The sequence below is a fragment of the Mastomys coucha genome, unplaced genomic scaffold (assembly GCF_008632895.1).
Source record: "Mastomys coucha isolate ucsf_1 unplaced genomic scaffold, UCSF_Mcou_1 pScaffold17, whole genome shotgun sequence".
Taxonomy (NCBI): domain Eukaryota; kingdom Metazoa; phylum Chordata; class Mammalia; order Rodentia; family Muridae; genus Mastomys; species Mastomys coucha.
In genome coordinates this window covers 9,508,713-9,520,924 of record NW_022196899.1, presented here as the reverse complement: position 1 = coordinate 9,520,924, position 12,212 = coordinate 9,508,713, and the positions used below count along the sequence as shown (strand labels likewise).

Here is a 12,212-nt window from a genome sequence, read left to right as displayed (position 1 = left end):
GAAGACCTGGAAATGAACCCACATACCTGTAGTCACTTGATCTTTGACCAAGGAATTAAAACCATTCAGTGGAAAAAAAGATAGCATTTTCAGCAAATAGTGCTGGATCAACTGGAGGTCAGAATGTAAAAGAATGCAAGTCAATTCATTCTTATCTCTTTGTACAAAGCTCAAGTCCAAGTGCATCAAGGACCTCCACAGAAAACCAGTTACACTGAAACTAATAGAGGAAAAAGTGGGGAAGAGCCTCGAACACATGGATACAGGGAAATATTCCTGAACACAATACCAATAGTTTATGCTCTAAGATCAAGAATTGACAAATGGGACTTCATAAAATTGCAAAGCTTCTGTAAGGCAAAGGACACTGTTAATAGGACAAAACAGCAACCAACAGATTGGGAAAAGATCTTCACCAATCCTACATCTGATAGAGGGCTAATATCCAATATATACAAAGAACTCAAGAAGTTACACTCCCGAGAACCAAATAACCATATTAAAATGGGGTATAAAGCTAGACAAAGAATTTTCAACTGAGGAATATCAAATGGCCGAGAAGCACCTAAAGAAATGTTCAACATCCTTAGTCATTAGGGAAATGCAAATCAAAATAACCTCGAGATCCTACCTCACACCAGTCAGAATGGCTAAGATCAAAAACTCAGGTGACAGCAGATGCTGGTGAGGATGTGGAGAAGGAACACTCCTTCATTGCTGGTGGGATTGCAAGTTGGTACAACCACTCTGGAAATCAGTCTGGTGGTTCCTAAGAAAATTGGACATAGTATGACCAGAGTATGCAGCTATACCACTCCTGGATATATACTCAAAAGATTATCCAATATATAACAAGGACACATGCTCCACTCTGTTCATCTTATTTATAACATCCAGGAGCTGGTAGATGTTCCAGATGTTCCTCAACAGAGGAATGGATACAAAAAATGTGATATATTTACACAATGGAGTAACTACTCAGCTATTGAAAACAATGAGTTCATGAAATTCGTAGGCAAATTGATAGAACTAGAAAATATCCTGAGTGAGGTAACCCAATCACAAAAGAACACACAGACCTCCCAGTATGTACTCACTGATAATTGGATATTAGTACCAAAGCTTGGAATATCCAAGATACAATTCACAGACCACATAAAGCTCAAGAAAAAGAAAAACCAAAGTGTGAATGCTTTGATTCTTCTTAGAAGGGATAAAAAAATACTCAAGGGAGGAAATATGGAGAAAAAGTGTGGAGCAGAGACTGAAGGAAAGCCCATCCTGAGCCTGCCCCACTTGGGGATCCATCCCATATACAGTCATCAAATACAGACACTATTGTTGATGGCAAGAAGTGCATGCTGATAGGAGCCTGATATAGCTGCCTCCTGAGAGGCCCTGGCAGAGCCTGAAAAATACAGAGGCAGATGCTCCCAGTCAATCATTTGACTGAGCATGGGATCCACAATGGTGTCCCAATGGAGCAGTTAGAGAAAGGACTGAAGGAGTTGAAGGGGTTTGCAACCCCATAGGAAGAACAATAATATCAACCAACCAGATACCCCCTCCCCCCAGAGCTCGCAGGGACTAAACTACCAACCAAGGAGTACACCTGGAGGAACTCTGGCCTCCAGCTGTATATGTTTCAGACATCAATGGGAAGAGAGGCCCTTGGTCCTGTAAAGGCTTGATGCCCAGGTGTAGGCAAATTCAAGTGTGGGGAGGTGGAAATGTGTGGGTGGGGGTAAATACTCTCATAGAAGCAGGGGATGGGGTAAAATGTAGGGTGTTCCTGGGGTGGACCAGGAGACAGGGTAATATTTGAAATGTAAGGAAAGAAAATACCCAATAGAAAGAAAAAGAAAAAAATAAATGTTTGTTGTCAAAAATTAAAAAAAATTTGATTTGGGAGGGTACAGATCATTCTGTGCCACTATTGTGCTGGTAGACTTGGATTATTTAAGAAAGCAAGCTAAGTAAGCCATGAGGAGAAAACTAGTAAACAGCATTTCTTCATGGTCTCCGTATCAGTTTGTGTCTCTAGGCTCCTGCCCTAACTTCCCTAGATGACAGGCTATAAACTGCAACATGAAATAAACTACTTACTTCTCAACTTACACTTTTGGTCATGGTTGTTCTAACACAACAATATAAAAGCACTAATTAAGACAGATAAGTATTAATATGCCACAATGAAACTTCTCACTCTATATATTAAACACTTTTGTATGTTTGTCTGTTGTCTCTTGGAATCTTGATCGTTCCTGAAAGAAAATGCAGGTTGAGTGGACATAGTGAGCAGGAGAGATGGGGAAGAGATGAGAGGAGTACCAGGAAGGGAAACTGTTTTCAGGATGAGAGGGTCTATGGTCAACAAGTAAAGAAAAAGAAATAAAAATGTACATAATATGTAATGAATTCCTTTCTTTAAATCTTTTAGATACTGCAGGCAGATTGGTTTGCAATAATTATCAAATTCTCTTGGTACTGTGATGTCAGCATGAGAAGTCTTGTTCCATAGAGAACAATGGTGAATTTTCAAAAATATTCATTATGCCACTTTCTACAGCATGAAAATATCAGAGACACGTGGAATGCTTGGCAGTGAGAAGTATTAGTTTAAAATGTCTAGGCAAGTGTACAACAACATAAAGTCTCATAAGATATACGGTAGAATAAATTTTATCAGCCATTTTCCTAGTGACATATATACAAGAAAGAACAATTTAGTTTTTAGTATAAATATTCTAAGAGTGATGATGACAAAACAAGCATGAGAGTGGTTATTTCTGGGAAGAGAATAAAGTTTCCACATTGATGTGAAATATAGTAAAATCTGAGACATTCCATAGCTTTAGAAATATAATTTTCTTAATATATTCCTTAAATAATTGCTAAATTCAAGATGGTTGGACTAAGAAAATAAAATTGAGAATATAATATATTCTCAGTTCTCTTTTGAAAATTCTAAGCATCCTCGTGTTTTATAAAAAGTACATGATTTGAAGAAAGGTAAAGTGTATATAGTCTACATGAATGAATATACATGGGTATTTTAATTATAACAAAATTTTAGAGAAGGTTGAATTTCAGTACAAAACATTATACAATCATATTAGCCTTTCCCTTAAGCTCTATGCTTATTTTAGGAATGGATTTACCCACTATTGACAATTTTAAGAATGGATTTACCTGCTATGATGATGAGGAATGATGATCCTAGATATGAATAGTACACTTGGAGAATGGCATCTGCAATCTGTGAGACATTGGGAAGTTCAGCGTCCAAAGCATTCTCAAACCTGGACACATTCTCCTTTTTGCCATTCACTAACAGGACAATCCCAGTTAGAGAAATGAGACAAAGAACACTCAACTTCACTAAACCGCTGATTGTATTAAACCAAGCCACTGTATTTATCCCTCGAACAGCAAGAATTCCAAATGACCACAAAAGAGCCATAGCCAGACATTTTGTTGGTAGCTCTGGAGCTGGGCACCCAGAATAGAAACTCTGGATTAGAGAACTAGCTATTAGCAAGCACTGAGCACTGATGGCTAGAAAATGAGCAAAAAGTTTAATCCAGAGACTAAGAAAAGCAACAGAGGTTCCAAGGGTTCTTTTGAGGAAATAATAAGATGCTCCACTCATAGGATAGGTGGTTGCTATCTCTGCAAGGCAGAGAGCATTCATCATGCTCAGCAGGCCACAGCCTACCCAAATACTTAAGAAGACAGGGATGTTCATTGCGGAGTATTTTAATACTCCTTTAGGAGATATAAAAATCCCTGTCCCCAAGGTGGCACTAAAGAAGAGCATGTTTACATGGAAGAATCCTAGTGCCCTCAGGAGTTGCATGGTTATGCCTTTTTTGCTCTTTCAAATGCAGAAAAATATAGTTTTTCTTTATATTGCTTTTCAATCAATTTGTGAAAATCCTTGTCAAACAGGGTGCTGCCTTTGCCAAAGCGTTTGTTGTTTATAAAACTTCCTAAAATCTGAACCTAACTTGGGTTTGGTAATAATTTACTTCTGAATTATTTCGAGGAATTGTGACTTCTTTCTAAAAACCATATTAAACAGATTTCTTGTTAATAATTTTTTATTACTGTTATTTTTTTACTCTCCAGTTGCTGCCCTTCTCCTGGTTCACCCTTTCATAGCTCATCCCATACCTCCTGGAACCTTTCTTCAAGAGGATGTCCCCCTTTCCCTCCCCACTCCTGGGACTTCAAGTCTTTCATGGGTCAGGAATATATTTTCCCACTGAGGCCAGACCAGTATATCTGTTTTATATGTGTCTGGCAGCCTTGGTCCAGCTAGTATATGCTGCCTGGTTGGTGGCTCAGTGTCTGAAAGATCTTGGTGGTCCAAGTTATTTGAGACTGCTTAGTCTTCTTATGGTGTCACCCTCCTCCTCAGTTTCTTCCAACCTTTCCCTAATTCAACCATATGAGTCCCCTACTTCACTTCAATGGTTGGTTTTAAGTATCTGCTCCTGTCTCAGTCGGCTGCTTGTTGGGGCTCTCAGAGGACAGTCATACTGGGCGTCTCTCTATAAGTACACCTTAGCATCAGTAATAGTCTCAGGCATTGGAGCCTCCCCTTGAGATGAGTCTCAATTTGGGCTGGTCATTGGATGCCCTTTCCCTCAGTCTCTTCTCCATATTTGTCCCTGTAGTTCTTTTAGACAGGAAAAATTCTGGGTCAGAATTTTTAGCTATGGGACGACAACCCCATCCCTCCACCCGTCTTTCTACTGGAGGTTGATTCCTCAAGTTCCCTCTCCCCACTGTTGGGCTAAGATCCTTCTATTTGAGTCCTGTGAGTGTCTGGTACTTTCTAGAAGGTCACCCAATTTCCCAGCCCCTGGAGTTTCATATTTCCATTCATTCTTCTGGCCCTCAGAACTTCTCTCCTGTCTCCTCCCCCATACCTGTCTATCCTCTCTTCCTTTCCCACCCAGGTCTCTCCCTCCCTCCGTGGATGGAACTAGAAAACATCCTGAGTGAGATAACTAAGGCCCAAAAGAACATGCATTGTCTTTACTCACTAATAAGTGGATAACAGCCAAAAGTACATAATAGCTAGGATATGATCTATAGAACGAAGGAAAGTTAACAAGAGAGCAGAAGGGCCCAAGTGAGGATGCTTCAATCCCATTTGGGAAGGAGAAGAAGACAATCTTGTTAAGAATTATAAAAATATCAAATATGAATATGCTGATGGCCACATTACTTGATGCTAACCAGGAAAAGTATTTTCTGTAGTTTGCAAAGGTACTTTTGGAAGGAAAACACTGCTAGATACAGTTTGTTTACTTGCTGGTAAACAAACATTTGAGGTAACTGGAGGGGAATAAACACGAGTTTTAAAGTACTAGCTAGACCCTGGAAGGATAAGAGAACGTCTTATCACACACACACACACACACACACACACACACACACACTCAGAAACAAACAGAAAGACAACTCAGGTAAGTAAAATGTATGAATGCGTAGTGAACATGGTGGAAAAGGCCCATAATGTTCTTATTTTCTTTTTGCCTTTCTTGTCCCTTTCAGAAATAATGCAATTCATCTTGACCTGCTGAAATTAGTTCCTGGAATTCTTCAGTCAGGTGCATTTTTCTACCAGTTAAACATTATAACAACTTACTTACTTTCTTTCAGTTGATATACATGACTAAAGGGTAAAGAACCCTCACCATTCTAATGTGAACTGGTTAGCAGATGTTCTGGCTTTTGCCTGTCAAAACAAAATTTTTTAGCAGTGAAATTCTTAGTCAGTTAAGTTTGCTTTTCTTTAGAACACAGGATTCAGTATTTTTTTAAACTTTTATTGCATTATGATGAGAAAAGTTACATGATTTCAATTTATCTGAATTTGTTAACATTTAAAAACATATTTTAAGTAAATAGAATTAAGTCACATTCTTGTTTCTCTTTTGTACTCCCACTCCTCCCAGAGACCCCCCTTCAATACCCACAATATCTTTTTTGTTATATTACTTAAAATTTACAAAATTTTATAACAATAAAAATAAGTATTATAAATTCTGTTTGATATAAAACAACAATCAATTTAACAAATTTATGTAGATGCTCATCTACAATAGTGAAAATATATTTTTCTCAATATAAATTTTAAATAACTCCAAACATATTAACTGTGTACTTCAAAATAATGCATCACTACTAGTATTTTCTTAAATGAACATAAATATATAAAGTCTTTTTGTTTGTTTTGTATTTAGTAGAGGTTAAAATCTTGGCTTTTACTGTGGCACAAGCCAAAAATAAGAACAATTTTTAGACATTGGATTTCATTGTAATAAGGCTGTACTTCAATGACCCTCACATCACCAAAGGATTTTACCTCCATCGTAGCTAAGTTGAGAGTTGATAGTTCTGCTGCACGAAGAAATGAATTGTAGGCTTGATTTTTGAATACAGACTTCCTACTATGGTCAAAGTTATTTGACTTGAGTGAGTGATTTTATTCTCAGCACACAGAGAACAGGTTAAATTCATTTAAGAAATGGTATAGGTATTAAGATGGTCTATCCATAAAGTCATTCGCCAGCTGTTTCAATGAACAATGGTTCTGCTTGGAGGGTGGCACAGACATTAGGTGACGGTAAGAATTTGGTTCATTAGCTGTGATAATTTGGAAAAGACATTCATCTCAGAGAAAGAGTTTCTTATAAAATCCTCTTCTTCAAACTTGATACAAGAGTTACAAATGTCAAGCAAAGCATTCAATCTCACTCTTTGTTCTCTTGCAAGCAACCTCCCTAGTTAATCATCTATGTTTCTTTTGGGTATATAAATAGTTTTGAAATATATAAGCTGTTCTGAAAACCATAGTATAGTGTAAAAATATGAAATAGACAATACTACTAATAGAGAGGCTGAGATGGGAGAAGCAAGATTTCAAGACCCTTATGTTCAAGACACAGCCAAACACTGTCACAAACAAGCAAGCTGAAAGTGTATATAGATTGTACAATGTTGGACCTATTTCTCCAATTAACAAATGAGAAAGACCATTGGATGACAATTAACAAATTTCTAATTCCTCATATTATTGGATTTCAATTGATTAGGATACATAGGTAATATTAATTTTCAAATTAATATATTAAGAAAAAGTAATTGTCACTTCATGTTGTTTTTGTTGTAAGAGGTAGAATTAAGTTTGTGGGGATATTTTGAAAGATTACCTTCTTGCTTCTTCTAGGGTGTAGTTTTGCTTCTTATGTTGATGTTTTCCATCTATTATCCTTTGTTGGGCTGGATTTGTGGAAAGATATTGTGTAAATTTTGTTTTGTCATGGAATATCTTGTTTTCTCCATCTATGGTAATTGAGAGTTTTGCTGGGTATAGTAGCCTGGGCTGGCATTTGTGTTCTTGTAGGGTCTGTATGACATCTGCCCAGGATCTTCTAGCTTTCATAGTCTCTGGTGAGAAGTCTGGTGTAATTCTGATAGGCCTGCCTTTATAGGTTACTTGACCTTTTTCCCTTACTGCTTTTACAATTCTTTCTTTGTTTAGTGCATTTGGTGTTTTTAGTATTATGTGTCGGGAGGAATTTCTTTTCTGGTCCAGTCTCTTTGGAGTTCTGTAGGCTTCTTGTATGTTCATGGGCATCACTTTCTTTAGGTTAGGGAAGTTTTCTTATATAATTTCTTTGAAGATATTTACTAGCCCATTACCTTAGAAGTCTTCACTCTCTTCTATACCTATTATCCTTAGGTTTGATCTTCTCATTCCATCCTGGATTTCCTGGATTTTGCATTTTCTTTGACTATTGTGTCAATGTTTTCTATGGTGTCTTCTGCCCCTGAGATTCTCTCTTCTATCTCTTTTATTCTGTTGGTGATATGTGCATCTATGACTCCTGATTCCTTTCCTAGGTTTTGTATGGCCAGGGTTGTCTTTCTTTCTGTTTTCTTTATTATTTAGATTTCTATTTTTAGATTCTGGGTGGTTTTGCTCATTTCCTTAACCTGTTTGATTGTGTTTTCCTGCAGTTCTTTAAGGGATTTTTTGTGTTTCTTCTTGAAGGGCTTCTAGCTGTTTACCTGTGTTCTCCTGTATTTCTTTGAGGGTGCTATTTATGTCTTTCTTAAAGTCCTGTATCATCACCATGAGAAGTGATTTTATATCTGAATCTTGCTTTTCCAGTGTAATGGTGTATCCAGGACTTGCTATGGTGGGAGAATTGGATTTTGATGATGCCAAATGACCTTGGTTTGTGTTGTTTATTTTCTTACGATTGCCATCCGCCATCAGGTTATCTCTAGTGCTCCCTGCCCTTGCTAAATCTGATTGGAGCCTTTACTTCCTGTGATCTTGATTGTGTCAGAATGCCTCAGAGTCAAATTCTTTCTGTGATGCTGTGATTCTGTGATCCTGTGATCCTGGGCTTGTTAGATCACCTGGGAGTGGGGCTTTCTCTGTGTGTTGTAGGTCTGGCTGTGGCGCTTTCACCCAAAGTCTGCTCAGGACACCAACCTAGACAGACCAGAAGGAACTCAAGTCACTGGGCTGGCAGAGTTTTTGTGTGCCTGGTCCTGCTGGTCCCAGTTACTCCCAGTGTTGGGACAGATGTTGGTTTCTCCTCACCTCTGATCCTGGGTGTGTCAGACTGCCTGGGAGTGTAGCTTCCTTTGGATGTTTTCAGGATTCAGTACTGAAGAGGTGATTTAATCTCAAAGAACAACTCTGAAGAAAGCAGTTAGTGCTGTAATATCATTATGCAATGCTGAAATATTACTTCAAGCATTTACATCAAGACAATGTCTTGTAGTTGTATTTGATTCTGTTTAGTTTTAATTCAAGTGGTAAAACAGTGAACTTCACCTTGCCATTCAACAATTTTTAGTAAGATGCTGTTATTCCAATTTCAAGAAATTAATCCCTGTTTTCTCATAGTTATTGGTGCACATTACTCATACTCAGCAATACATTTCAAATGTGATAGTTTGACACATGAATGTATTATGGTTTTTTTAACAGAGGGGGTCTCAGTGTTATGCCTTTGAGATGATTTCTGTATTCTTTGTAGGTTGAACAAAATGAGAAATACATGGAGTCCTAGGTGCAAATTTATTTTTCTTGAAAGCTGAGAGTAAAAGCATAAAACATCTCCACAGAATGATATCAGGCTTGAGCAATCATGCTGCTTCGAAGTTCTAACTCTTCTGGCCCAACATTTTTATTCATTAAAAATGATATGGAGAACTGTTAGAAGTGGTTATCCTTTTAGACTGTGACATGATTTATCAGCTATCTGTACTCCTGGAACAGATTTATATAATCCTTGAGATGGTCCAGAGACATCTTAAAATGTGTTTTCCTTATTGTTGAGTCCTCAGAATAACTTCTTTATGTCTCATAGTTTTATATATATGGCTTTATTTTCCTATCTTGTCTATCCTTGAGAAACACAATCCTTGTCTAGCTCTATGAAAAACTCAAGCATGGCAGACCTCATTTCCAGTAACTGCTACCAATTACTTAGACACATTGTATCAATCTATAAGTGACCACAAACTCTAAACCTAGTTGATCCAGCTGAGACAATGAGATGTGAATATTGTTGCAGAATTGTTCTGAAACCCTGACATAATAATTGGAGTTTAATATCACCGGTAAAAATAAACAGAAAATTTAGAATTCTGATTGTGAAGGTCAGTAGAACGAAGAAAAGCATAGAGAAAGGCGTGCCAAAGTTAAGCAAAGTAGTAAGTAAAGTAAGCAACTGAGACGTCCGATGTCAAACTTTAGACCATGAGTCCTATGATTTAGATAGCTGCTGAATTTTTTGGCATGGCCTGTGAGATTTTGTCCAACATTTCTGACTAATCCTAATCAGTTAATAGGAAACTGTACTGTTCTTGCTGACCCCATTGGGACCCCTCAATGAACTCCCGAGGCAGCGGCTCGGCTCGGCCCACCAGGTGTCTGGAGCCAGCTCCAGGGATTAAGCCAGAACCGGGAGCCCAGAATTTAAAATGGACTAAAACTTTAATCTGCTTTCCTGCCTGGAAGTCCTCGCTTACAGGGGCTTATTTACATGACTGATATGTACTGATATGTTTGTTCCCTGTTCTCACTTATATGTTAAAAGACATAAGACTGTTTTGTCTCAGGTATAAATATCTCGATTCACTAAGTAAAGAGCACACCTTGATAAACATTTTACTTGGTGTGGTTCCTTGTCTCTCCTAACCCGCTTATTTTCACAGAACCTCGACTTCCCCAGTTCGTGAATCACCCATGGTATGAAGTGAAACTGCAGGCCGGTTTCCTTCAGATGGCGCCCAACATGGGGCGCGAACACGGGAGAATTTGAGGGACCCTACTGCAAGATACAGAGCTCTGGTTTATTAAAGAAAAGGCGGATCCAGATTATTGTAGTCATTCTCACGATAAGATTTGGTTAGCGCTGACCGGGATTCCGTGTGAGACTACAGGGAATGCTAGGCAGAAACTTAGGTATTCGCCTGATACCTTAGAAGCCTAGGGAAAAAATTTGACGGTAGGTTATAAACATGGGTGCCCAGATTTCTAAATCAGCTTCCCAGAACATGGGAAGGCTGCTAGAAAAAAAAAGAGTAAGGGTTAGAATTTCCACATTAAGAGAGCTAACAGAGATGGTAGAAGGCTTCTGTCCTTGGGTAAAAGACATGAGTCGTTTGGATTTGAAATCATGGGAAAGGGTAGGAAAAGCTCTAGAAAAAACAAGGTAGATGGATTTCCTCTTCGCCTTTGGGGAATGGTCTTAGATATCTTAAGGGAGAAGGTAAAGACCGAACAAAAGGGAGTACATTCAGCTAGGTACATCAGCCTTTCTGCATCAGAGCTGACAGGCGATAGCTCGACCGAGATAGGTCAAGATTTCCTAGACTCCAGCTCTACAGACAGCGAAGAGAGTTAAACTTCCTCCATAGGTAGTCAAACCTCTACTGATTCAGTCAGTACGGTGGCTGGGGAGACTCAACTTTCTGTCAGAACAAAACGTGATGTACCTCGCTTCAGAAGACAGCGTGTTGTGCATAAGTCTGTGCCCTCCCAGACTAGAGAGTGTTCTCAAGGTGGGTCTTGCCCGGTTAAAGAAGAACTAGAGACCAAGATAAGAGAATTAATTGAAAAAATCAGGGAAATTAAACTTCAGGCAGGCAAAGAGAAAGACAGCTACCTAATTGCTGATGAAGATATGAGGCCCAGGGCCCGAGGTTCTGGCCAGGGTGACGGTAGTTCTATAACCCATCCGGCTGCAGAACGCAGAAGTCAGAGTGACGATATACACAGATATTATCAAGTCCTTGATGTTAAGTTCATTAAAGAATTAAAAAGAGCTGTGGAAAATTACGGCCCGAGTTCCCCCTTTACTCAGGCCCTAATTAGCAATATCATAGACCTTAGATTGCTACCTCAGGAGTAGAAAATGTTATGTAAGGCAGTGCTTTCCCCCGGTGATTACCTGTTATAGATTTCTGAATGGCGTGAGCTTAGCGGGAAAAGTGCCGTGCAGTATGCTCAAACAGATCCAGAGTAGACCCTAGATATGCTTCTCGGAGAGGGCACATTTGAAAATTACACTGGACAAATAGATTTTCCCTTTGGGGCGCTAAATCAGATTGCTACTTTGACACGCAGGGCTTGGTGCAAGCTCCCAATGAAGGGAGGGGACGGGACAAGCTTGACCAGTGTCTGAGAGGGCCCGAAAGAGCCCTTTCAAAATTTCGTTGCCAGGCTACAGGAGACAATTAGCAGAACTCTGGGAAACCCGTATGCAGAGAGGCCTCTGATTTCACAATTGGCTTTCGAGAACGCTAATGCGGCATGTAAATCTATCTTGCTGCCTCACAAGAGACAAACAGATATCTCAGGGTATATTTGCCTGTGCATTAACATGGGACCTACATATTATCAAAGCGCAGCGGTAGCTACTGTGGTGCAAGAGAAGCCCGCCCCTGGGGGCTTAGCCCGCAGGCATACTCGCAGAAGGTGCTTCATATGCGACAGCTTCTATCATTTTAAACGCAAATGTCCAGACAGAGCGGGTATTGTGAAAAAAACACAAGCGAGTGCTAGACAGAAAATAGGCAATCAGACGGTGTTAACCTCAGACATGGGAATTAAGATATTGTCCACTGGAATTCTTGGCCCATTACCTCCACAGACTCGGGGATTT

At 39.1% G+C, this 12,212-nt stretch overlaps 1 protein-coding gene across 1 annotated transcript in view; it reads right to left on the bottom strand.

Moving 5' to 3' along the window:
* LOC116094733 (solute carrier family 7 member 13-like) overlaps positions 1-3,859 on the bottom strand; it is a 55,786-nt gene extending 51,927 nt beyond the window's left edge. The window contains exon 1 of the mRNA XM_031376248.1: positions 3,193-3,859. Coding sequence (XP_031232108.1) covers positions 3,193-3,859 — 667 coding nt within the window. The remainder of the gene's footprint in view (positions 1-3,192) is intronic.
* Positions 3,860-12,212: the final 8,353 nt, after the last annotated feature.